Below are 27,948 nucleotides of genomic sequence, written 5' to 3' on the forward strand. Positions count from 1 at the left end.
CCATAATCTCTCATCAGCCGTTAAACTTTTCACCGAAAACCAGCTGAATTTCTTGAATAGTGTCCACTCGGATATTCCTCACAGGTCCAGAAAAAAGTTTGATAAAGCAACGCGCGCCGTCCGCAGCGGCTATTCAGACAAAGAGATTCTGACGGGTGGGGTGGAGCACTCCTCACTCAAGGCCTGCCCACAGGCGAATGACGTCACCGGCACGCGTGAAAAAACTCACGCATGCGCACGAGGGTTCAAGCATGTCTGACGTAAAAACATATGAATCAAATCCTTTTATTTTTTGAAAAAAATAAAAAGGACCGCTTTTTTCATCACAGACCTCATATATATATACGAGTATATATATATATATATATATATTATATATATATATATATATATAATATAATATAAAATAAAGCTATGAATCAGAATGTTGAAAATAAAAACAGATGAATCCATTTGTCCTGTGTGTTTTTTGACACACTGATGTTCTTGTTGTTGTTTGCACTCTACCGTGGCGTCTCCCTGGAGACTGTGCGTCAAAGGAACTTTATTTCTTGGAACCAGGTTCCAGCTGTGGCACACGGACGGCTTCAGGTCATGTGGTTCGAGTCAGTATCACATCTTTAGGGATGTGGTTCCTGGTAAACATCACAATTGACTGCATGGTGGAAATCTGACATTTGACCCCAGTGACCTTGACCTTTTCAAAAATTAACCCTTTATGGGCAGTTCCAGGATCCAGGTTTGGTGAAAATCGGCCAGACTACAGGAACAAACAGACACACATCAATCCAGTGGTCAGGACTCAGACTGGACCGGGTCTAAGGGACACACGCCAAACACGTGGTTGCTGCTGCAGAGGACCAAAGGTCAACAGTCCAGGCCCAGAACAGTTCTATGTACTGGTTCATGAAGTAGCATCAGAACCAAACCTGTCTGTGTGCTCAGCTCGGCTAAACCTGGACTGGATCTCTGGATCTCAAAGTGTGGTTCTCTGCCACTCGTCCCTCAAAGTCTGCAGCAGGATCCGATTTGTTCCGTCACCTTTGAACTCTGAGACCACGTGGACTCAATCTGTCCCTGAAACCTTCACTCACACTTACTCATGTTTTATCTCTTCATTTATTTATTTTGACAGCTGAAGTGGCTCCTTAAGCTTCTGTAAGTTTCCAGGGATTCTGTTGGGTTCTGTGACATTTGTTCTGTAATTGTAAAGGGGTTCTGTGAGGTACTGTGAGGGTCCAGAGGTTGTGTGGGGTTCTGTGAGCTGGTGGACGTGGACCCGAGCTGAGTTCACTCATCGTCCAGGAGCAGCTTTGTCATGTGTTTGTTTGTTTTCAGAGATCATGTGATCAGTTGCGGGGTGGGGGGGTGTTCGGACTTTGAACTTCTGGGTCCACAGAGAAGGTTTTGATCAAATCCATGATGTGGCTGAGACTCGTCCTCGTGGTCGTCTTCTGCGTGTTCAGCTGTCAGCCGGCATCAGGTGAGAAGCAGCTTCAGTCCCGGAGCCGAACCGCAAACTAAAACACCTCCTGAAAACAAGTTTTATGTGACAATGTTATTTATTTAAATTTTTTAATGATTGGCTTCGGTTGTTGACACACCTTTGGTCATTTTTCACGTGTTATCGTGAGATCAAAGCGGGGACGGGCTAGTTTTATGTTGTGCAGTGGGCGGGGCTTGAAGCAGAAGTAATCACCAAATATCTCATAAAGTTATTAATTACACAGCATGAAGAACGCGTACAACGTTTCACATATCCGGTTGTTAAGTGTGACGTAACGCATCATGTGATTTTCAACTTCCAGCTCCAAACAAAAAAGGCGCGCTGTCATTAACATTGAGAACTGCACTGAGACGCTCTGATCAGGCTGCACACGGACAACAGCATTAACATCGCAACATAAAACTCTTTGTATATTGTGCCTAAAACTCTCCTGGATATATTAACTGGGTTTTTAGACGTTGTTACTGTGTTTGTTTTATATAAAAATGTCAGACGCTCAGGTTGTTTCTCTGTTATTTTCAGTGGGAGTTGCTGCGAGCTGCGATCGCTTCCTGTTCATGTCGTTCAGGGAGAAAGTGACGTTTGCACTTTAACGTCCTGTTTATTGTAATAAATTTTTTATTAAGAGACGTATATTTTACCTGTGCATAATAAAATATGTAAAGTAAAAGAAAAAAAAAATTAAGTGTTCCATCCATAGAGCCAGACATATGCGTTTAACGGAGGTGGAGGTGGAGAAGGGAGGGACGCACAATGTAAACACAAACTAAACTTAAACTGTAAATCCTTAAAAGGATCAAACAGACGTAACTTTAATTGTAAACTTGGAGGTCTTTGGACCCGGAAACAGATTTATCACGTGGTGCGTTACGTCAGCGCTTAACAACCGAATAAGATCAGTTATGTTGAGCTAGATGCATGCTAACTAGGCAAGCTAGCTGGTAGGTAGGGTTGCCAACCGTCCCTTGAAAAACGGAATCGTCCCTTATTTGGAAATAAAAGTGTGCGTTCCGTATTGACCTGAAACGGGACGAAGTTTGTCCCGTATTTCTGTGAGAATCAAAAAGTGTGTAAAATGTCAATGGAATTGACTGGCGCTTTATATGGAAACTTACGGTAAATTTGATCCCAGCCTCTCTCCTGCTTTTCACCAATGAACTGACAATACAGAATCACTCTTATCTCATTGGTCGAGGGACATCTGCTCGCAAGAAGATACCGACGTCATGAGCCGACAACGGTCGCTGGACGACAATAACAAATCAGCATGGCTGATATCGATACAGACACCGACACTGGCACTGCAGATATGTCTACGGACAGCAATGTCTGTAACGTCGTTACTACTCCTCCTAAAAAAAACAAACAAAAAAGAATGCAAAAATACAGGGGAGAATGAGAAAAGGAAAATGGGCTGGGTGGAAAAGGTGCGCGACAACAGTATTGTTTACTTTTCAGACTTTATTTTTTGCACTTTTTATTACACTAAATGTGTAAATGTGCACTGTTACATTGTTTTGGATGATGCAAATTTTCTATTGTTTTTTTTTTTTGTTAATTTATACAATTTTAAGTTAAGCAATAGCACTACAGAGATTTATTTTTAAAGAAGACAGAATGCTCATATTGAAATTGTGAGTGAAAATTTATTTTGCACTGAAAATAAATTGCTAAATAATAATTTGTTTTCCACGTGTTCATATCAGAACAAATGCATGTGTGCATCTACCTAAATTCCGGGTCAAGTCAACAGTCAAATGGTTAAAAATCGTTTCACACAGACGCTGGGAAGGGTGAAGGCGATGGTCAGTCGGCCGGTCGGCCCTGGCGGTGAGGTGTCCCTTATTTATTTTTCAGAGAGTTGGCAACCCTACTGGTAGGCTAAGTTAGCATGGTTAACTGCAATGCACCAGATTAATAGTAAGTTTTATTTGCTTATGTAATGTCTCATCGACATGTCTGCCACCTGCTGGACGTGTCTGGGTTTGGTGCAGGGAGTAATCTTATCTTCACACATGTAGCAAGGTGAAGTCCAGATTGAAAAGACGGTCCTGCTAGCTTGGCTAGCGGGGAATTTCCCCTTTGCTGACCTGGTAGAGTCCTGGTCTCTAGTGCGAGCAATCCGGGGTTCGAATCCCACTGCACATCCCTGCCGCAAAAAGAAATCCGGTCACACACAGATGATGGAAAGTAGGAGGAAATTGTGTCCCTCGGGTGAATAAAAAGTCTGCAGGAAATAGAGCCTTCTCTTATCGTGCCTCAGTCCTGTGGATTAATCTCCCTGCGTTAGTGAGGCAGTCGGACTCTGATGAGACTTTTAAGCCACAATTGAGGATGCATTTGTTTTCTGTTTCATATGATTAACATATTATTCTTTTTGCTTTTTTATTATGCTTTTAATCTTTTAATTACGCTCTTTGATCTTTTGGTTTAATTACCTAAACCAAGGTTATGTTTTCGGTTGCATCCATTTGTTGGTTGGTTGGTTTGTTAGCAGGATTAGTCAAAAAAAATCCTCAACGGATTTCAATGAAATTTTTACCAGGGGTGTATCTTGGCCTAACTTAGAAGTCATTAAATTTTGGTAATGAGCCGGAACACGATCCGGATCCAGTAATTTTTTAAAGGATTCTTTATCATTGCAGGATAGGGCCAATTTCAACATTTTTGTATCTAACTTCATGAAGACGGGTCACAAATGCTGAACAAAAATTAAGTTATGACACAACAATAATTTAGCATTTGTTTCTCCTCACTGAATAAAGCTGTTATTAAAAAATAAAAAAAACTTGTGTAGTTCATGCCGTTTCTGTTTATAAATACATTTGCTGAAGATCTAAGGGTTTAACCCTCTGGGGCCGACGCTGTGGTATACGATGGCTGAGACCAAGTTTACTAAATTATAAATAACTTTTTAATGATATGAGATAGATACACTTTTTTGCTGAAAAGGTAACTCCGCGGACTTTCGAGCCACCGTCCACCGTCTTTGCACTCCTCATAGAAGCTGTGTGAGCAATGTGAGTGTCCAATCGGAATTGGTTCACCATCACATGGTTTACCAAAATCCAATTGTAGGGCAGAATCACCTCACGTGACACACCAAAGATTGCTTTTAGGACTGATGTGTTACTAGTTGGCCTGTTTGACTAGCCCCCTGGCTGCTCCAATGTGCCCTGCACACAGCAAAAGTGAAAATGAGTAGACGGAGAGCCTCTCATACAATCTCGCATGCTCAAACAGAGTGTGTGAGTATCAGGATTGCTCGACTAGTTTTCCTGTGAATGTTACTGGGTAAGCCTGTGGCAAGCTCTCTCGCTCCGGCGTAAAGCACTGTTTACCATATCAATGGGGGGGGGGGGAGGGGTCGCTCCTCAAACTGAATGAGCCTCAAAGTGTGAATGTTGCTTTCAGAGCAGGAGAGAACAAACACAGTCAACTTCATAGTAGAAGTTTGTGATGTGACCTTTGTGTAATAGACAGAAATTGCTTTGAGATGAAGACAAACAAAACGCATAGACCATTTGTATATATTGTTCAAAATGTGCATTTGTGTTTATTGTTTGAACCTTTTTGTTGTACAGTCTTTCACACAAGAGCCCAAATTACGTATATATTTTGAAAGTACAGGTTGTCCTGAAAAAGACATAAAAGTTGATTGTGGGATGCAGGGAGAACTGTTAACAGCAATAATAAAACATTTATGCCAGGCGAGTGAACTGTCCAAAAAATGCCCTCGGACCCGAGGGTTAAGCACTGAATCTGAAACATGACAGTAGATGTGTGAAACGACATGGAATAAAAGGGTATTCCATGTGACGTCAATGACCCTATGGCCTTGGCGGAGGTTTGCGCTCTCCGAGTGCTTCTAGTTTGTTGCTGTTTTCTGTGAAGCGCCTTGAGGCGACGCTGTCATGATTTGCGCTCTATAAGTTCAATAAATTTAATTAAATTGAACTGAATAGGAGCAGGTGTGATATTGAGGTTTGAAGTTGGCTGGTTTCCTTAATTTCTAAAGCCCTTAAAGTAGTTTTAAAAAGTCTCTGTATCCTTTCCAAGTTCTGTCAGAGTTGAACCTGTAGAAAGAAAACACAACTCAAACATATCACAGAAAATGACCACACAGAAACACTGAATTTCTTTCCTGCGCAGGAGAGAGCTGACAGTGAGAACTCGTCCCTCATGGTTTCACCACTCAGCTCTGAAGGGTCGCCCCAACTCTCCCTGCTTTTATTGAAGCAAAGACAGATACAGAAAAAATAGCATAAAAACATCTTGGAGTCTTAAAGTCTGTTGTCATACAGATATAACATTATTTTGTGAATTTTCTTACACAGTCAAAACACGACAGGCTCCGACTAGCTTTCACAGGACGTAGTGTTCTTGTTCAAGGGCATTCAGCTAATTAAACATACTACAGTGCTCAGTAAGCAAGATTTACACTCTCAGATATTTCTCAAGGCAGCAAGAGAGGATTTTACCGTGTGAAATAGTCAATGATTCATTTAGAAAGTAAAATCATAAAATCACACAACCGTACAGTGTATATGAAAAATCAGGATAGACACATTATAATTGGTAACATATATTTACAACCTAACAGGTTCACAACAAAATTTAAAAGTATTTGTGCTAAGCTACTCCCAAACATAAGCATGAAGCTAGGCCCGAATATAGACCCTATGTGAGGCCTTATATTAGTCTCTAAACTAGGCCCTAAGATAGGCCATAATGGAGGCATGAATGTAGGCCCGAACATGGACCCTATGACAGGATGTAATATAGACACAAAGCTAACTAGCTAGCCCAATTTCAATTTTTCAATTTATTTTCATTTATATAGCACCAAATCACAACAGAATTGCCTCAAGGTGCTTCACACAAGTAAGGTCTAACCTTACGAACCCAAACATAAACCCTATGCTAAGCCTTAAGGTAAGCCCTATGCTCAACCCAAATGTAGGCTCTAACCCAGTGACTAAGACAGGCGCTAATGTAGGCCCTATGTCACAGTTCCTGGCTCTGTCCTTTTCCTCTCACAGTAGCAGGGACATTTTGTCTGAGTCAGACCTCAGTTTTTTCATTCTGTATCAATCAATCAATCAATTTTTTTTTTTTATATAGCGCCAAATCACAACAAACAGTTGCCCCAAGGCGCTTTATATTGAAAGGCAAGGCCATACAATAATTATGTATCAGATGGATGATTTTTCAGGTCTGATGTCACTCAGCAGGTTGACCCAAAATCACAACAACAAAAATCAGTCCTCAACCCGAAGCCAATCAAACTGAACCTTCACCCTCTGAGTGCTGACGCTTCCTTCACTCTGTGTTTGGTAGTCTTCCTGGATCCAGATGGAGCCCACGCGGTCCTGGTCCGGACTCGGAGGTATAACTCAGGCTGGCTGGAGGAGCTGCAGAGAGGAGATCTGGAGAGGGAGTGTCTGGAGGAGAAATGTACCTTTGAGGAGGCCAGGGAGGTTTATGAGCACACCGAGACCACGGTTAGACTCCCAGGAACCGTAGAACCAGATCCAGCCAACACCCTCAACCCAAAATTGGTTGATGCCACAAAACTATTACAGCAAAATGAGACTGGAGGGGAGGAAAAAACCCTAATCCAGATCATCTGCAGTCATCCATCCATCCATTTTCTTCCGCTTCATCCGGAGTTGGGTCGCGGGGGCAGCAGTTCAAGCAAAGCCGCCCAGACCTCCCGATCCACACACACCTCCCCCAGCTCCTCCGGGGGAACCCCAATGCATTCCCAAGCCAGCTGAGAGATGTAGTCCCTCCAGCATGTCCTGGGTCTTCCCCGGGGCCTCCTCCCAATGGGATGTGTCCGAAACACCTCTCCAGCGAGGCGTCCAGGGGGCATCCGGAAAAGATGCCCGAGCCACCTCAACTGGCTCCTTTCGACGTGGAGGAGGAGTGGCTCGACTCCGAGTGACCGAGCTCCTCACCCTATCTCTAAGGGAGCGCCCAGCCACCCTGCGGAGGAAACTCATCTCGGCCACTTGTACTCGCGATCTTGTTTTTTCAGTCATGAGTCAAATCTCACGACCATAGGTGAGGGTCAGAATGTAGATCAATTGGTAAATCGAGAGCTTTGCCCCCCGTTCAGCTCTCTCTTCACCACAATGGTCCAATACAGTGACCGCATCACTGCAGATGCTTCACCGATCCATCTGGCGATCTCACGCTCCATCCGTCCCTCACTCATGAACAAGACACCGAGATACTTTAACTCCTCCAGTTGAGGCAAGGACACTCCACCAACCTGAAGAGGGCAAGGCACCTTTTTCCGGTTGAGAACTAGGCCTCGGATTTGGAGGTGCTGATTTTCATCTTGGACGCTTCACACTCTGCTGCAAACCGCCCCAGTGCACGCTGAAGGTCCTGATTTGACAAAGCCAACACAACCACATCGTCCGCAAACAGCTGAGATAAGATTCTGTGGTTCCCAAACCAGACCCCCTCTACACCCTGGCTGCACCTAGAAATTCTGTCCATAAAAGTAATGAACAGAAAGCAGAAGGCAGCCCTGGAGGAGGCCAATGTGCACTGGAAACAGGTTTGACTTACTACTGGAAATGCGAACCAAGCTTCTGCTGCGGTCGTACAAGGACCAAATAGCCCTTAGCAAAGGACCCCAGACCCCGTATTCCCGGAGCACCCCCCCACAGGGTGCCTTGAGGTGGACTGGTTGGGTGAACTCCCATGAACGCTCGAGCACCCAATGGAGGGTGTAGAGCTGGTCCAGTGTGCCGCGACCAGTACGAAAACCACACTGCTTTTCCTGAATCCGAGGTTTGACTATTGGTCGAATTCTCCTCTCCAGTACTCTGGAATAGACCTTACCGGGGAGGCTGAGGAGTGTGATCCCCCTGTAGTTGGAACACACCCTCCGGTTCCCCTTCTTAAACAGAGGGACCACCACCCCAGTCTGCCAATCCAGAGGCTCTTTCCCCGACCGCCACGCGATGTTGCAGAGGCGTGTCAACCAAGACAGTCCCACAACATCCAGAGACTTAAGGTACTCAGGATGGATTTCATCCACCCCAAGAGCCTTGCCACCAACACCAAGGAGCTTTCTGACCACCTCGGTGACTTCGGCCTGGGTGATGGATGAGTCCGTCTCTGAGTCCCCAGTCTCTGCTTCCTCTTCGGAAGACATGACGATGGGATTGAGGAGATCCTTGAAGTATTCCTTCCACTGCCCGACAACATCCCCAGTCAGGGTCAACAGCTCCCCACCTGCACTATGGAGCTGCTTCCGCCTCCTGAGGCATCGGACAGTTTGCCAGAATTTCTTTGAGGCCGAATTTCTTTGAGGCCATGGAGGATAAGTCCTCCTCCATGGCCTCCCCGAACTCCTCTGAGACTTGAGTTTTTGCCTCTGCGACTGCACAGGCTGCATCACACTTGACCTGCCGGTACCTGTCAGATGCCTCCGCGGTCCCACTTACCAACAAAGACAAGTGGGACTCCTTCTTCAGCTTGATGGCATCCCTTACTTCCAGTGTCCACCACTGGGTTCGGGGATTGTGGCCGCGACAGGCACCAGAGACCTTGCGACCACAGCTACGAGCGGCCGCATTAACAATGGAGGTGGAGAACATGGTCCACTCGGACTCCGTGTCTTCAACCTCCCCCGGGATCTGGGAGAAGCTCTCCTGGAGGTGGGAGTTGAAGACCTCGCCGACAGAGGGTTCCGCCAGTCGCCCGAGTGTCCGAGACACGTGGCCGAAGGTCAGATGATATGACTACAAAGTCGATCATCCACCTCGGGCTCAGGGTGTCCTGGTGCCACGTGCACTTATGGACACCCTTGTGCTCAAACATGGTGTTCGTGATGGACAAACTGTGGCTAGCACAGAAGTCCAACAACTGAACACCACTCGGGGTCAGATCGGGGAGGCCGTGCTTCCTGATCACCCCACTCCAGGTCTCACTGTCACCGGCCACGTGGGCATTGAAGTCCCCCAGGAGAACAATGGAGACCCCAGTTGGAACACTATCTAGTACCCCTCCCAGGGACTCCAAGAAGGTCGAGTACTCTGCATTTCCAACAACAGTGAGAGACCTGTCCCCGACCCGAAGGCGTAGGGACACAACCCTCTCGTTCACTGGAGTGAACTCCAACACATGGCGACTGAGCTGGGAAGCAATGAGCAATGCTACCCCAGCTCGCCACCTCTCCCCTCGGGCAACACCAGAGAAGTGGAGCATCCAGCCCCTCTCCAGGAGTTGGGTACCAGAGCCCTAGCTGTGCGTGGAGGTGAGCCCGACTATCTCTAGTCGGTACCTCTCAACCTCCCGCACAAGCTCAGGCTCCTTTCCCCCCAGCGAGGTGATGTTCCACGTCCCAACAGCCAGAGGCTGTGAGCGCAGACCAGGCCGCCGGGCCACCCGCCCTTGAATGCCACCCAGTCCTCTCTGTACTCGACCCCCATGGCCCCCTCTGCAGGTGGTGAACCCACAGGAGGGCGGGCCTACGTTGCTCTTTCGGGCTGAGCCCAGCCAGGCCCCGTGGGCTAAGGCCCGGCCACCAGGTGCTCGCATGTGAGCCCCAACCCCAGGCCTGGCTCCGGGGTGGGGCCCCGGCCTTACCATACTGGGCAACATCTTGGTCCTTGATATCACACTGGTCATAGGAGCTTCTGAACTGGCCATAGTCTGACCCGTCACCTAGGACCTGTTTGCCATGGGAGACCCTACCAGGGGCACGAAGCCCCCGACAACATAGCTCCTAGGATCATCCGGGTACGCAAACTCCCCCACCACGATAAGGTGGCAGTTCAAGGGGGAGATCTGCAGTCATGTTTCTTCATATTTGACACCAGTGAAACCAAAACTAAGAGCAATAACAATCAATTTACTGTCACAGAGCTCCTGCTGCACATCAGCAACAGAATCTGGTGTAAAACATGTGCCAAATTGCTGGATCCACTGTGGGGACTCGGCATTTTGATGTCATAGTTTTCATTTATTTGCAACATCATAAAGCTTTGTTAGAGATGATTGGTGCAGAGGCCGTTACCACGGAAACAATCTTATCATGTTGTCATTCAACATGTAATTAAGACTTTGTGTCTAAATGTTTTGATCAAATTCATTAAGATCGTTTCACCAGTTTTTTTAAATGTGTTATTTTGTCAGCCGATGTGTTGTAAGTAATAATTTTACACTTATCTGTTTCAGAATGAGTTTTGGAGGATGTACAATGGTGAGCTTCTGTTGATTCATCATCTAAATCAAAAATGTTTCATGCTAATCAAGGCTAACGGCGGCTCCTGGCCGTAGTCAGACTCAGTTTTAAACTGTAGAAGTCAGGTGACAATAGAGTATTTAGAAACTCATCCGGATCTTCGTCTGCCTGCAGTCCCGGACAGCTGTGCCTCAAACCCGTGCCAGAATGGCGCCACCTGCTCAATTCAGGGTTCATCCTACACCTGCTTTTGTCTGCCACAGTTTGGCGGCCGCAACTGTGAGCTCGGTGAGAAAATGAAACTGAAATTTGTCACTTTCAGCACACTGAGGCTCACTTCTCCTGCTAACATACATGCTAACACATAGGCTAACAACAGTTCCTGTACTAAACTAGGCTAACACTTTTACAAGCTAACCATCCCTGTGTTAAGCTAGGCAAATATTTTCATGTGATAAAAATGGTTTATTTTTATTAGATTATCTCCAAAATGGACACAAACTCCACATCCACCTCTTGCCTGACTTCGACCTTGCTGTGACCTTTGTGACCTAAGTCACAGTCTTATGTTCACCATGTGTTGTTTATGATCACACTGACTCAAAATAAAGTTTATTTGTGACTTTTGACACTGTTTCCAGACCGCCAGGCCGCCTTTGACTTGTGTCTGCTGGAGAACGGCGGCTGTGAACATTTCTGTGAGGAGGATGAGGGAGGACGAAGACTAAACTGTTCCTGTGCGGACGGATACTTCCTGGACGCTGATGGGCGGAGCTGCACGGCTCAAGGTCAGAGGGCGCTTTGTGACATTTAAAGACAGCATTGGCTGGTTTTCTTTTAAACAGAGAAGGAGGATAAGACGTTCTACGTCCCTGTGAAACAGACGGACAGGACACTTGACCTGCAGTGACCCTGACTACACACTATATCTACTCACCCCCTTATTAGGCAAGCCAAAGGATGAACACAGGAACATTTGTAAAACCCTGATTATCTGTTCAACATGGATTTATTCCAGTGAAGGGTCACCGGGTTTAGGTCACTGAGTGAGAGGCGGGGTTAGGGCTAGGTCACTGGGTGAGAGGCGGAGTTATGGTTAGGTCACTGAGTGAGAGGTGGGGTTAGGGTTAGGTCACTGGGTGAGAGGCGGAGTTAGGGTTAGGTCACTGAGTGAGAGGCGGAGTTATGGTTAGGTCACTGAGTGAGAGGTGGGGTTAGGGTTAGGTCACTGGGTGAGAGGCGGAGTTAGGGTTAGGTCACTGAGTGAGAGGCGGAGTTAGGGTTAGGTCACTGAGTGAGAGGCGGAGTTATGGTTAGGTCACTGAGTGAGAGGTGGAGTTAGGGCTAGGTCACTGGGTGAGAGGCGGAGTTATGGTTAGGTCACTGAGTGAGAGGTGGGGTTAGGGTTAGGTCACTGGGTGAGAGGCGGAGTTAGGGTTAGGTCACTGAGTGAGAGGCGGAGTTAGGGTTAGGTCACTGAGTGAGAGGTGGGGTTAGGGTTAGGTCACTGGGTGAGAGGCGGAGTTAGGGTTAGGTCACTGAGTGAGAGGCGGGGTTAGGGTTAGGTCACTGAGTGAGAGGTGGAGTTAGGGCTAGGTCACTGGGTGAGAGGCGGAGTTAGGGTTAGGTCACTGAGTGAGAGGTGGGGTTAGGGTTAGGTCACTGGGTGAGAGGCGGAGTTAGGGTTAGGTCACTGAGTGAGAGGTGGAGTTAGGGTTAGGTCACTGAGTGAGAGGCGGAGTTAGGGTTAGGTCACTGAGTGAGAAGTGGGGTTAGGGTTAGGGTTGGGCTGGCCTCAAAAAAATGAGTCAGCATGCTTGAAGTGGACAAGTGAGGGAAGCCACCAAGACATGACATCTCTGAAGCGGATACAAATGTCAGTGTCTGATGCTTCTGCAGACTCAGTTTCATGGTGGAGAGAAACACAGAAAAAACGATTAACAAAACTGACTCCCTTTTCAGCACAGGGCATCTTGGACTATTTTGAGAAGAAAATAGGAGACATGAGGTTAAACATATCTCAGAATGCCTTTGCCCAACCACTGCTCCCTGCTATTGAGGTGGGCGCCATTACTGAGGTATTACCTAGATTTACAGAATTTGATAGTATCTCTCTAGGCATCCTGACGAAACTCATAATGTCAACAAAAAGCACAACCTGTTTATTTGATCCTATACCAACAAAACTGTTTAAGGACCTGTGGTCCACTCTTGGGCCGACTGTGCTGGAAATAATTAATCTTTCTTTAACTTCTGGATCTGTTCCTAAATGTTTCAAATCTGCAGTGATTAAACCATTACTTAAGAAACCTAATCTTGACCCTAGTTATTGACAAACTATTGGCCAATATCAAATCTATCATTTTGCTCTAAAATTCTGGAAAAAGTGGTGTCACGGCAGCTCGTAGACTATCTTACTGAGAATAATCTCTTTGAGCCACTGCAGTCTGCTTTTAGAAAATATCATTCCACAGAGACGGCTCTCACTAAAGTGGTGAATGATCTTCTGCTTACAATGAATTCGGACACCACTACGGTTCTCTTGCTGTTAGATCTCAGTGCTGCATTTGATACAGTGGATCATCATATTCTACTTGATAGGCTGGAAAATCATTTTGGGATTACTGGGAGTGCCCTTGCATGGCTGACGTCATACTTGACCAGTTGTTCTCACTTTGTTTTGTACAATAACACTACCTCTAAAATTAGTGACATGAAATTTGGGGTTCCACAGGGGTCCGTCTCAGGGGTCCTGCTTTTCTCCCTGTATGTAGCACCCCTTGGGCATATATTGCGGCGTTTTGGGATTACCGTTCACTGCTATGCTGATGATACTCAGTTATACATGCCAATAACTGCGGGAAATGTCACTCCCATAAAATCCTTAGAAGATTGTCTTGCATCAGTGAGAAGCTGGATGTCTCGAAACTTCCTACTTTTAAACTCTGATAAGACTGAAATGATGGTTCTTGGTCCAGTGAGACATCGGCATCAGTTTGACCAGTTAACGCTTAGCCTAAGATCGTGTGTCATACATCACACTGACAAAGTGAGGAACCTTGGGGTAATTTTTGATCCCACATCGTCCTTTGACCTCCATACTAGAGATATTACGAGGACTGCTTTCTTCCACCTGCGAAATATAGTGAAGATTCATCCCATCCTGTCTATGGCTGATGCTGAGACCCTGATTCACGCTTTTGTTTCTTCTCAATTGTACTATTGTAATGTCCTACTTTCAGTGTTGCCACAGTCCAGCATTAGGGGTCTTCATTTGGTTCAGACTGCTGCTGCCAGACTTTTGACATGAAGAAGAAGGTTTGAACATGTTACACCCATTCTGGCGTCCTTGCATTGTCTTCCTGTCTCTGTGAAAGCATATTTTAAAGTCTTGTTATTAACCTATAAGTTTGTCCATGGACTGGCGCCTTTTTATCTGGCCAGCCTAGTGAAACCCTACGTGCCGGCCCGGGTTTTGTGGTCGCAGGATGTAGGACTATTTTGTGTTCCCAATCAATCAATCAATCAATCAATTTTTTTTATATAGCGCCAAATCACAACAAACAGTTGCCCCAAGGCGCTTTATATTGTAAGGCAAGGCCATACAATAATTATGTAAAACCCCAACGGTCAAAACGACCCCCTGTGAGCAAGCACTTGGCTACAGTGGGAAGGAAAAACTCCCTTTTAACAGGAAGAAACCTCCAGCAGAACCAGGCTCAGGGAGGGGCAGTCTTCTGCTGGGACTGGTTGGGGCTGAGGGAGAGAACCAGGAAAAAGACATGCTGTGGAGGGGAGCAGAGATCGATCACTAATGATTAAATGCAGAGTGGTGCATACAGAGCAAAAAGAGAAAGAAACAGTGCATCATGGGAACCCCCCAGCAGTCTACGTCTATAGCAGCATAACTAAGGGATGGTTCAGGGTCACCTGATCCAGCCCTAACTATAAGCTTTAGCAAAAAGGAAAGTTTTAAGCCTAATCTTAAAAGTAGAGAGGGTGTCTGTCTCCCTGATCTGAATTGGGAGCTGGTTCCACAGGAGAGGAGCCTGAAAGCTGAAGGCTCTGCCTCCCATTCTACTCTTACAAACCCTAGGAACTACAAGTAAGCCTGCAGTCTGAGAGCGAAGCGCTCTATTGGGGTGATATGGTACTACGAGGTCCCTAAGATAAGATGGGACCTGATTATTCAAAACCTTATAAGTAAGAAGAAGAATTTTAAATTCTATTCTAGAATTAACAGGAAGCCAATGAAGAGAGGCCAATATAGGTGAGATATGCTCTCTCCTTCTAGTCCCCGTCAGTACTCTAGCTGCAGCATTTTGAATTAACTGAAGGCTTTTTAGGGAACTTTTAGGACAACCTGATAATAATGAATTACAATAGTCCAGCCTAGAGGAAATAAATGCATGAATTAGTTTTTCAGCATCACTCTGAGACAAGACCTTTCTGATTTTAGAGATATTGCGTAAATGCAAAAAAGCAGTCCTACATATTTGTTTAATATGCGCTTTGAATGACATATCCTGATCAAAAATGACTCCAAGATTTCTCACAGTATTACTAGAGGTCAGGGTAATGCCATCCAGAGTAAGGATCTGGTTAGACACCATGTTTCTAAGATTTGTGGGGCCAAGTACAATAACTTCAGTTTTATCTGAGTTTAAAAGCAGGAAATTAGAGGTCATCCATGTCTTTATGTCTGTAAGACAATCCTGCAGTTTAGCTAATTGGTGTGTGTCCTCTGGCTTCATGGATAGATAAAGCTGGGTATCATCTGCGTAACAATGAAAATTTAAGCAATACCGTCTAATAATACTGCCTAAGGGAAGCATATATAAAGTGAATAAAATTGGTCCTAGCACAGAACCTTGTGGAACTCCATAATTAACTTTAGTCTGTGAAGAAGATTCCCCATTTACATGAACAAATTGTAATCTATTAGACAAATATGATTCAAACCACCGCAGCGCAGTGCCTTTAATACCTATGGCATGCTCTAATCTCTGTAATAAAATTTTATGGTCAACAGTATCAGGGTGAAGAAGAAGTCGGCAGGTCAAAGAGCTTTTTGTCATCATGCCCCTACTCTGTGGAACAGTCCTCCTGCATCCATGAGACAGTCTGAGTCCGTGGACATTTTTAAATCAAGACTTAAAATGTATTTTTATTCTCTTTCGTATGAATAGTTTTTATTTTTCTTATCAGTTTTATTGTTTTACTTGTGTTTTTAATTATGTTTGAATTTTTTTTTCTATTTCTGTTTTTACTCACTTATTTTAAATTTTACTTTGAACTATTCTACGTGTGGCACCTTGAGGCAACTTTTGTTGTGATTTGATGCTTTTGTAAGGTGATTAGATTGAATTGACACCTATTGTGCTTTTTTAAAACATCCATGTTTTGTTTTCCACTGTGAGAAAGTACCCATAATGCTTTGTGGTTGTGTTGATATTTCAGAGTCCATTGCATGTGGGATGGTTCCAGTTCTTCAGGGCAGAGATGAAGCTGCACAACTCGACCCTCGTGCTCGAATCGTCGGAGGAAGCGAGTGTCCCAAAGGTCACTGCCCCTGGCAGGTACTCATCTCTTAAAGGGACAGTACGCCCATTTATTCTGCAGCTCCACTCAGTAATCTGTGGTTATTCTTCAGATCCAGTCAGTAATCTATAGTTATTCTATAGCTCCAATCAGTAATCTGTGGTTATTCTGCAGCTCCAATCAGTAATCTGTGGTTATTCTGCAGCTCCAGTCAGTAATCTGTGGTTATTCTTCAGATCCAGTCAGTAATCTATAGTTATTCTATAGCTCCAATCAGTAATCTGTGGTTATTCTGCAGCTCCAATCAGTAATCTGTGGTTATTCTGCAGCTCCAGTCAGTAATCTGTGGTTATTCTGCAGCTATATATCAGTAATCTGTGGTTATTCTGCAGCTCCAATCAGTAATCTGTGGTTATTCTTCAGCTCCAGTAAGTAATCTATAGTTATTCAGTTGCTCCAATCAGTAATCTGTGGTTATTCTGCAGCTCCAATCAGTAATCTGTGGTTATTCGGCAGCTCCAGTCAGTAATCTGTGGTTATTCTTCAGCTCCAGTCAGTCATCTGTGGTTATTCGGCAGCTCCAATCAGTAATCTGTGGTTATTCTGCAGCTCCAATCAGTAATCTGTGGTTATTCTGCAGCTCCAATCAGTAATCTGTGGTTATTCGGCAGCTCCAGTCAGTAATCTGTGGTTATTCTTCAGCTCCAGTCAGTCATCTGTTGTTATTCTGCAACTCCAATCAGTAATCTGTGGTTATTCTGCAGCTCCAGTCAGTAATCTGTGGTTATTCGGCAGCTCCAGTCAGTAATCTGTGGTTATTCTTCAGATCCAGTCAGTAATCTGTGGTTATTCTGCAGCTCCAGTGAGTAATATGTGGTTATTCTGCAGCTCCAGTCAGTAATCTGTGGTTATTCTGCAGCTCCAATCAGTAATCTGTGGATATTCTGTAACTCCTATCAGTAATCTGTGGTTATTCTGCAGCTCCAGTCAGTAATCTGTGGTTATTCTGCAGCTCCAATCAGTAATCTGTGGTTATTCTGCAGCTCCAGTCAGTCATCTGTTGTTATTCTGCAACTCCAATCGGTAATCTGTGGTTATTCTGCAGCTCCAGTCAGTAATCTGTGGTTATTCTGCAGCTCCAATCAGTAATCTGTGGTTATTCTGCAGCTCCAGTCAGTCATCTGTTGTTATTCTGCAACTCCAATCGGTAATCTGTGGTTATTCTGCAGCTCCAGTCGGTAATCTGTGGTTATTCTGCAGCTCCAGTCAGTAATCTGTGGTTATTCTTCAGTTCCAGTCAGTCATCTGTGGTTATTCTTCAGCTCCAGTCAGTCATCTGTTGTTATTCTGCAACTCCAATCAGTAATCTGTGGTTATTCTGCAGCTCCAGTCAGTAATCTGTGGTTATTCGGCAGCTCCAGTCAGTAATCTGTGGTTATTCTTCAGATCCAGTCAGTAATCTGTGGTTATTCTGCAGCTCCAGTGAGTAATATGTGGTTATTCTGCAGCTCCAGTCAGTAATCTGTGGTTATTCTGCAGCTCCAATCAGTAATCTGTGGATATTCTGTAACTCCTATCAGTAATCTGTGGTTATTCTGCAGCTCCAGTCAGTAATCTGTGGTTATTCTGCAGCTCCAATCAGTAATCTGTGGTTATTCTGCAGCTCCAGTCAGTCATCTGTTGTTATTCTGCAACTCCAATCGGTAATCTGTGGTTATTCTGCAGCTCCAGTCAGTAATCTGTGGTTATTCTGCAGCTCCAATCAGTAATCTGTGGTTATTCTGCAGCTCCAGTCAGTCATCTGTTGTTATTCTGCAACTCCAATCGGTAATCTGTGGTTATTCTGCAGCTCCAGTCGGTAATCTGTGGTTATTCTGCAGCTCCAGTCAGTAATCTGTGGTTATTCTTCAGTTCCAGTCAGTCATCTGTGGTTATTCGGCAGCTCCAATCAGTAATCTGTGGTTATTCGGCAGCTCCAGTCAGTAATCTGTGGTTATTCTTCAGCTCCAGTCAGTCATCTGTTGTTATTCTGCAACTCCAATCAGTAATCTGTGGTTATTCTGCAGCTCCAGTCAGTAATCTGTGGTTATTCTGCAGCTCCAGTCAGTAATCTGTGGTTATTCTTCAGATCCAGTCAGTAATCTGTGGTTATTCTGCAGCTCCAGTCAGTAATCTGTGGTTATTCTGCAGCTCCAGTCAGTAATCTGTGGTTATTCTGTAGCTCCAATTGGTAATCTGTGATTATTCTGCAGCTCCAATCGGTAATCTGTGGTTATTCTGCAGGTTCTGCTGGTGTATAAAGACAAAGGGTTCTGTGGAGGCATCATTTATAAACCCACCTGGATCCTCACAGCAACTCACTGCATGAAGGACACAGAAATTCAGTTCCTGAAGGTGGTTGCAGGTACTACTCCCTCTTCAGCAGGGACGAGGCTGCATCTGTTTGAGCATTTGTTTAAATTATTCTGGCCCCTTAATCCATATCTGCACCAAAATTGTAGCCAGAGTAGTTGTAATTTTGTCTAATTTGTTTGCTTTTCTTTTTTCTTTATTATTATTACTGGTTTCTTGATTGGGTTCTGTGTATAAAATATGTTCTTGAATCTCTGCTTCATCTGTTAAAACTATTTTAAACTTCAGAATTTTGGTAAACTTGTTGAAATCTCTTTTCTGAACTGGTGCCAGATTTATTTTAAAGAACTTTAAACTTATAAAGAGATTTAAAACTGATAACTGATCTGGTAACATTTTCCCGCGCAGACTGCCTCCTCAGCGACCGGACTGAATGGCGCTCTTCTAATTAATACAAGGTTGCAGTGTTGCCAATTTGGCGACTTTCTCGATAAATCTGGTGACTTTCCAAACCCTCTTGATGACTTATTTTCTCAAACGCGACTAGCGACAAATCTAGCTACTTTTCCTGGCATCACCGGAGACTTTTCTGGTGTTTGGCGGCTCTAAAATAAAAGCACGTATTGATCTAGTCTCTGTTCTCACTAAGCAGCAGCAGGTCCTCCATACTCTCACAAGTGCCACTAGTTTAGTTTATGGCAAGCTAAAAGTGGACGCTCTCGTTTTGGCTGAACTTCTAGCCAGTTTCTAGGTATTCTGTGTTAGTACGCACTGCTGCTGCCAGACTTTTGACACAAAGCAGAAAGTTTGACCACATTACGCCCATTTTGGCGTCCCTGCACTGGCTTCCAGTTGCTGCAAGATTGGATTTTAAAGTACTGTTATTAGTTTATAAAATTGTTCATGGACTTGCTCCTCCCTATCTGGCTGACCTGGTAAGCCCCTATGTACCAGCTCGGGCCCTGCGTTCTCAGGGTGCTGTGTGTTCCCAGGGTGAATAAAAAGTCTGCCAGTCACAGAGCTTTCTCCTACCGTGCACCAGCTCTGTGGAACGATCTCCTGGCACACATTCAGCAGTCGGATACTGTGGAGACTTTTAAGTCACATTTAAAGACTCATTTGTTTGTTTTGTTCGTTTGATTTGATTTTATTTGTACGTGCCCGCAGTCGATGTGCTTGATGAATTCCTGCGCAAAAGGTAGTTCCGGGGTGAAACGCTGGGCAGTAGTGATAGGGGATTCTATCAGCTGCAAAGTTAGATTGCAGATGCCAGCTGGCGTTAAATGTATTCCTGGGGCCGGAGCACCTGACATTACCTTTCACCTTAGGGTGCTGACGTTGCACAAGAATAGTCAGCCAAAGGAACATATAACTAGATATAGCCACTTTTTTTATTAATTTTGTCGTCAATGATATGAGGATGAGACACTCGGAGGTCAGTTTCATTGATAACATGTTTTTGGGGTCGCCATGGCTTGATGATGCCGGATGGCCTTCACCCTACTGGGGAAGGTGCAGCTATCCTATCTGCAAACATAAATACGGGCTGTACAGGGAGGCTAAGATTAGGACTTTACATCAGGCCATGGAGCATGTGATTAGAGAACCTGCAGTGTTTACGACTAATGTGGATGTGGAATTAATTTGCTTAGTGGGGAAATTAGCGCAGAAAATTCACTATGGTGATAGTGCAGTGTAGCAAGGTGAAGTACGGATTGAAAAGATGTTCCCAATCACTTGGCTAATGGGGAATTCCCCTTTGGCTGACCTGGTAGAGTTCTGGTTTTTGGTTCGAGCAGTCCGGGGTTTGATCCCACCACCATTGTGATCAGAGGAGCTTTGTGGCTGGGACGGCGGTGGGATTTGCTACTAAAGTGTTCACAGACTGGCACCTCCCTATTTAGCTGACCTAATTAAACCCTACGTAACAGCCCAGGCTATGCGTTCCCAGGGTGCAGAACTACTTTGTGTCCCTAGGGTGAATAAAAAGTCTGCGGGTCACAGAGCTTTCTCTTGAGCCCCGTCACATGTAGCAAGAGTTTGCCGGAGCCATGCCCGACACGGCAAATAAACCTGCCGCAGTCAGGCGAGAAAAGGGGCATGGTCAACCGTGTCAGAAGGCAGACAGACTGTCTGGTCCACACCTGTCAGATCACATCCAAAACGTATGTAGACGACACAGATTGCTATCAAATGCCCATAAAATGCACTGCAGACTGCCCAAATTTCTGGATGGCAAACAGAATGGAGCGCTGTGTTCCTCCCTTCGCACAGGACCTGTACTGGACATCAAAGAACAACCAACGTATGGACCGGACTCACGCCATATGTGTCCATCTGTGCGGTCACTCACTCGCATTCAATCACTCTTTCGCTCGTCCTCTTTTCCCACGTGCGTGTGTGTGTAAAAGTGCTGTCATGAGGAAATGACCACTCAGTGTGTGTGTTTTCATAATAAGCCGCTACGTGTGCACACACACGCGTGCACGTGCTCAGCTATCAGTGGACAGTTTTACTGCCAGCTGGCAGTCAAAGGACACCTTTGCTTAAAAAAGTTTGCAGTGAGTGTTATGGAGACTAGATTTAAAGGACTGTATAGGGTTGGCTCATGACTAATAAGCCTCTTTCACCCCCGGGGCGTCAGTCAGGACACAACAACAGGAGATAATGGTTCAGTTTAGGCAGCTTAGTGGACAGTTGCAGGGACTTTGCTTGGGAGGTAGCTTGCTTAACAACCTCACTACATGCGATCCGCAACGAAGCGGCACATCCCCTTCGGGGAGGAAGGTCTTCAAAAGGCCAACCAGCGACTGTACGTGGAGAGCGAACCACGTGAAGGCTGCAGTGTCACCATGGTGGATATCAGGTGGACACTGGCTATTTTCTTGAGGGCTATTTGGTGTGGCTGACCAAATTTCTCGTTAAGGGCTGACATGGTGTCATGGTAGGGTGTGGGGAGTTCAAGTAGGAGTCTGCTATCAACTTTGCCTCTTCAAACTTTAGGTGATCGACCAGAATCTGGCACTTGGTCCCCTCGACAGGCAAGGGGTTTTCCAGGGCTATTTTTAATCATGCCCACTGACACGGGTCGTGGTGGCTGAAGTTAGGGATGGTTTTGCATGGACCCCTGTATACCTGTTCAGTGGCTGGTGCTGAGTTATAGTGCAATGGAACAGGGGTATGCTGATCCTGACTCTGCATCCATGGAACTTGTTGGGTGGAAACTGGAAAGGTGGCAGGCTGCTGTGGTGTATAGCCTGCTGCATACGATGGTGCTGGGTGGTGTAGAGGCTGTGAGTATGCAGGCTGGTGGAAGTTTGGAGACTGTCAAGGTGCATAAGCAGTGGCATAAGATTTAACTGTGAGGGCAGGAGGAGCCACAGGCTGATACTGGTACTGATGCTGCTGAGGTGTAGAAGTTGCAGTGTGGATTGTAGCTCTCTGTGATGGAGTGTCTGCAGTTTGTTGAAAGTGGTCAGGAGGCGGTGGAGGGGAATATCAAGCAGCATAATTTGAACTGCTGGATGGAGGAGGCCGAGAGGTCAGGTCCTCTCGGTATTGGCAGTGTTCAGGGTAAGTGGCTGTCCTGTATGCTGGGTACGTCTCCTCTCTGCCGTTATCTGGTGCCCCACATAGTTGACTAGGCTCAAAACGCAGAGGTGGAGGGCCACAGGCCCTCTGTGGTGATGTCACGTGGCTGTTTGCTGACATGGCCTGATCCTTAATTAGCTGGAGCTCCACCATGAGGCGAACCAACCTTTCCACCATTGGTTGCTCCGATGGCTCCTCACCGGTCTCCATGTCAGGCCACGGTGGGGGGTCAGACCAGTCCTCTTCATCCTCAACACCAGCAGCCTCAGCAGAAGGTGGTGTATCCTGCTGAGGACTATTCACTGTGCCAGTTAGCCTCCCCATTTCCACTTGAACATCACAGGGTCTCTGCACATTAGTCTGTGTAATGTGCTGTGACTGTTGTAGCATGGCACGCTTGCTGTATCACTCTGATTTCCTCCTCAAGGTGCGTTCTCGGCTTGGGTGGGGCATGTGGGTGGATCTCGTATCCTTCCCCTTGGTTCCCTCTCTCTGCACTGTAGTTGGGCTAGCTGGGTTTCCGGACTGTACGTCTGCCGCTCTCGGTAGTACAGGTCTGCCTTATCTGGAGCAGCATCCCTCCGGTGGTGGTCAATATAAGGGCAGTAAGGGGAATTCAGGGTGATCATCGTGTTCGCTCCCTCTTCATGTGATGATTGCACTTCCTCTTGCCCATGCCTGTCTCGCTGACTGTGCCTGGTATTGCTGACCTCATAGTCATTGAGGTGGGCTGGTGGGCGTGTCAGATGCTTAGGCCGTGCTCGGTAATACTGCTCTTCATACTCCATGTTGTCCAGGAGTAAAGGAGCTATCCGGCTCGAAGGACCAAAAATGTTATGGAGACGAGATTTAAAGGACTCTATAGGGTTGGCTTGTGATGGTAATAAGTTCATTTCACCCCCGGGGCATCGGTCAGGACACAATAACAAGAGATAGTGGTTCAGTTTAGGCAGTTTACTGAACAGTTGCACCACAGGTGAGTTACAGAGTGCATGTGGGGGTGTGTGTGTGGTTTTTCAACAATGACACACACTGGCATTGCACAATGAAAGAGTTTTGGTCAAAGAATGAAGCTGACTTGTCAGTAGTTTAACTTTTCTGGCTGGTTTTATCCCACAATGCAAACCATCGCTCTCTTAAGGTGGCACAGGTAAACATTGCACCTCCGCTCTTACATGGCGATTTCTGGTTGGATTATCCTATAGGATTTATGTTTGGCGTCGTTTTTTCCAGCATTCCACCACAGTAGTCCTGGCTCCTGTCACACTGCACAGCGAAATTCTCCTGCAGGTGAGACTCATGTTTCATATGTTCTCATGGCGAAACAGTTCCACATCATACGTCTGACAGAAGCAATAATTTATTTGCAGTGTTTACAGCTTATTACAGTGAGATTTGTTCAGCTCTGAGCCTCTGACGTGAGGTGTGACAGTGTGCGCAACTGCCTGACAGCCGCCGTGGTGTCTCAGAGCTGATGGGCACAATATTTCACATTATTATACGTGGCACTACAGATCATACCGGCAGGCAAACTGTGCCAGATCCATCTCGAGGTTCCCTCATATGTGCTCAAATTGTTCCAGACCCCGTTTTTCCACCATCAGAATATCTAAATTGCAGTTAGATGGTCCTTGTATAACACATGGACCGACGTCGGACAGGTGTCCCATCTCGACCGTGTCCAGAGAATTATGAACATGTGCAATACACTTGGGGTCGCGGGCCGATTTTGACCAAATGTGTTGACTTCCATAGATGGCTGACAGAATGTTTTGGAACTGAAATCCGACACCTTTCTGATGTGCGCTAATTCATAAGTCCAGCGTCACTCTGCGTGATTCTGGCTGTGTGTGATGGGGGTGTTATCTTGCCCCTGTTCTGTAGAATGATCTCCCTGCATCAATAAAACAGTCTGATTCTGTGGAGACTTTCAAGTCCAGACTTAAGACGCACTTAGTTTCCCTTTCGTATGGCTAGTATACTGGTATAGTATGTTACTATGCATTTTACTCTTTTAAATTAATTTTATTAGTAATGGAACAGGTCAGTTTTTTTTTTATTTATTTAAGTTACCGTGTTTGTGACGTGTTGTGTGTTGCCCAAAAAAGTGAAAATTAAAAGCAAAACACTCAGTGCGAGTCTGAGCGAAACACAGAAGAAAGAGTGGACTTCTGCTGAGAGGATCGTCTTTCAGAGACCGTTTGTCCGTGTGGCTGGGGACGGAGCTGTGACTCAGGCAGAGAGAGACAGCAGCTGGCCGCCAGGCGAGTAGTCACTCCCAACGTAGAGCGGACCGTGTGTTTTTTAAAAACAGACTGCTTCACTTTAAATGCGTACTAAGTCTATTTTATATGATCAGCGTGGACCCTCTTTCTCTTAAAAGTGGTAGCCTTTCACGCTAAATTGATTAGCGTTTATGCCGTGTAAACGCTAGTCACTGACATCTTCTTCTGTTTTTTTCTGGGGACACTGCAACGCCACACACAGGCCCGGCATATGTGTTACAATGTTAAACAAAGCTTCAAGGCACAGAATTTGCCTCTAACATTTTTTGTAATTGAAATATTGGAGTTACTCAACTAATTGTTTCAGCCCTACTGTGAATTATTCAGTGTTTTGTGTATATTTCTACGTGCCATACAGAGAGAGTGCAGCTCAAACCAAAGTCAGATTCTTTGTATTCTGTGAATACTTGGCCAATAACAACTATTCTGATTCTGATTGGTTTTATGTTGCTTTTGATTTCCTGATTTCTGTTTCTTCAGCTTTGTAAAACTTTTTGAAAACCTTGTAAATGTTAGAATGGCCCAAGCAGAGGGTCGCCCCTTTGAGTCTGGTCTGCTTGAGGTTTCTTCCTAAAGCGCCGGTCCCAACCCACTGTGCGTTTTTTTTCGCCATACGTTTTCTGCGGATGCCACGGCCACTATGTTTTTGTGAAAACGTACAGAGGCAGTAGCAAGAGGAGGGAGGGAGTATGTTCAACGCACGTCTCTAGGAGTGTAACGATAAAGAGAGTTGACATTAAAGCAGTGTGTGTGTGTGTGTGTGTGTGTGTGTGTGGGGTCGGCTTTTCTTTTGATGTGTGTGTTATGAGTGGGACCGGAGCGGCAGGTGTTTTTCGGTGTTGGCGACGCATGAACATGTCCAGCCTGCAGCTGTCAGTTGTACGAGTGTTTACTTGCCTCGAAAAGTTACAGCTAGTTATCAGACTGAAGCTGTGGAGTGTCTGTGTTGCTGACATTTGGAAATAAAGTCCAAGTTCAAGTGAGAAGCTGCGTCATGCATGCAAGTCTGTCGGCCTCCATAGTATGTGGTGAGTGCCGTAAGCCGTACTGCCTACGTACAAATTTGGTTAATTCAACAGTAATAGAATGAAAATGTGCTGCTTTGAAACCGTATTGAGGCAGTGCTTACGACGTACGGATCTTAAATTTAGCCCACGTTTTTGCAAGTAGACTGCACGCATGTGCAAGTACAGCGGGTTGCGACCACGGCTTTAGAGGGAGTTTTTTTCTTTATCTTATCTTTCTTTACTGTTGCCTGTGTTCTTGCTCTGGGGGTTACTAAGGTTAGACCTTACTTGTGTGAAGAGCCTTGAGGTTGTTGTGATTTGGCGCTATATAAATGAAAATAAATTGAATTAAAATTAAATTAAATTAATTAAAATGAAATTAACTTCTTAAAGGTAAATCCACACTTAAACCAGTTTAGATGCTAAACTGGTTCAACTGTTTTAAAGACAAACAGTGGATTTAAACAGTTTGAAACATTTCTCAAAGTTGCTCAAACGACAGATGATTTTTTTTTTCTGATGGGCTGGTACCACCAGTTGTTTGAAACTGGATTAAGGAGCCTGATTTAAACAGGACTAATCTTGCTTTGAACACTGTGCCTGTTGTTAATCTGGATGAGGATTAATCTGGTTTAAATCTGCACGTTTCTGTCATTTGAAACTAAAAACGATTATTTGAATTGAGTGTTTGAGTGTTTTTGCTGCTCTTTGTCTGTCAGGGGAGCACGACACGGAGAAGGACGAGGGCACGGAGCAGCACATCCAGGTCACTGACATCATCACCCACGAGCACTACGTCCCGCTCACCGCCAACAACGACATTGCCCTCCTCCGGCTGGCGGAGCCCATTGTCTACTCGCCGTACGCCGTCCCAGCCTGCCTGCCCACACAGCCACTGGCTGACCGTGACCTGTGGGCGGTCAGCATGCACATGGTGAGCGGCTGGGGGAGGCGGAGCGAGAACGGCCCGACCTCGCGCATCCTACGCCGGCTTCAGGTGCCACGGATCCGAACGCAGCAGTGCCAGGAGGAGAGCGGCGTCGTGCTAACCAAGAACATGTTCTGTGCCGGGTACATCGAGGGCAAACAGGACTCCTGCAAAGGCGACAGCGGTGGGCCGCTGGTGACGCGGTACAAGAAGACCGTCTTCCTGCTGGGCATCGTCAGCTGGGGGAAAGGCTGCGCCCGACCGGGAAACTACGGCATCTACACCCGGGTGTCCAACTACCTGGAGTGGATCCACAACCGAACAGCGACGCCCGACCTACAGACCAACCACACGGAGGCGCTGAAGCACAACATGACGGCCTGAGGGTTCGCAACAAACCGCGACAAAACTCTGCCTTCTAAGTAATCTCTATAAACACTGTTGAACTTATAAAAGTTACATTAGTTTTGAGACATTTCTATTATTTTTTTTTTTGACCAGTGTTATTCATTCATTCATTCATTTTATGCCACTTGTTGTATCTGGGTGCAGGTGACAGTCTGGGTCACCGTGGGACCAGACAAAGCAGCTCACCCCACACTTCCCTATCCTCAGCCAAGTCCTGTAACTCTTCCTGGGGAATCAGATGGGAAATAAAATCCCATTTAAATGTCCACATCTCTTTTTCCTGTTGAAATATTTCACTTCCTGCGCTCATCATGCACGTGTGTTTAATCTCATCAAATATGTGTGAGTGTGAAACTTTGGTGCTATTTTCAGTCTGTAATTGTCTTTGAGCAGATATTAATCATACACAATTATAAACGAGATCCCAAAAACACTTGGTTCTGCAGAGATGCCGTGCTCAGGGCAGGAGCACTGGAAAAAATGTCTGTACTGTTAAAAGAAAATCAATCAATCAATCAGTTGTCTGCCCAGGATTTAAATTAAAGCATTAGTGGGTGTTAATCTAGAACAGTAAATCTGGATGAAGACATTTCAAAATCAGGTTAGTTATTTCCAGACACCGTCATAGCAGAAAAAGTCAAACAGCAAACAAACAAGTTAGTCTGGTTTAATCAGATCAGTGGAGATGAAAATCCTAAAATCAGGTGAATCAGAAAGAGAAACATGGACACTGATCATTGGACAGAGGTAATTGGACATTGATCATCAGACACTGATGTTTGGACAGTGATCGTTGGACACTGATCATCTGACACTGATTGTTGGACACGGATTGTTAGATAGAGATTGTCCAACACGGATTGTTGGACACTGATCATTGGACAGAAAGTGTTGGACACTGATTGTTGTACAGAGATAATTGCACACTGGTCATCAGGCACTGATTGCTGGATAGAGATTGTTGGACACTGATCGTTGGACACAGATTGTTGGATACTGATCACTGGAGAGAGATAATTGGACAGAAATTGTAGGACAAATTGTTGGACAGAGATTCTTGGACACAGATTGTTGGACATTGATTGTTGTACAGAGATTGTTGGGCACTGATCATTGGA

At 45.4% G+C, this 27,948-nt stretch overlaps 1 protein-coding gene across 1 annotated transcript; it reads left to right on the forward strand.

The window, feature by feature from the left end:
• Positions 1 to 1,228: 1,228 nt before the first annotated feature.
• f7 (coagulation factor VII) lies at positions 1,229 to 26,897 on the forward strand. Its single transcript, XM_034179488.1, has 8 exons — positions 1,229 to 1,483; positions 6,848 to 7,011; positions 10,712 to 10,736; positions 10,893 to 11,006; positions 11,360 to 11,506; positions 16,179 to 16,297; positions 18,543 to 18,663; positions 26,214 to 26,897. Exons 1-8 carry the CDS (start codon positions 1,420 to 1,422, stop codon positions 26,804 to 26,806), a joined length of 1,347 nt encoding a protein of 448 aa, XP_034035379.1. The 5' UTR covers positions 1,229 to 1,419; the 3' UTR covers positions 26,807 to 26,897.
• Positions 26,898 to 27,948: the final 1,051 nt, after the last annotated feature.

Source organism: Thalassophryne amazonica, chromosome 1 (genome assembly GCF_902500255.1).
Source record: "Thalassophryne amazonica chromosome 1, fThaAma1.1, whole genome shotgun sequence".
In the NCBI taxonomy this organism is placed as follows: Eukaryota; Metazoa; Chordata; class Actinopteri; order Batrachoidiformes; family Batrachoididae; genus Thalassophryne; species Thalassophryne amazonica.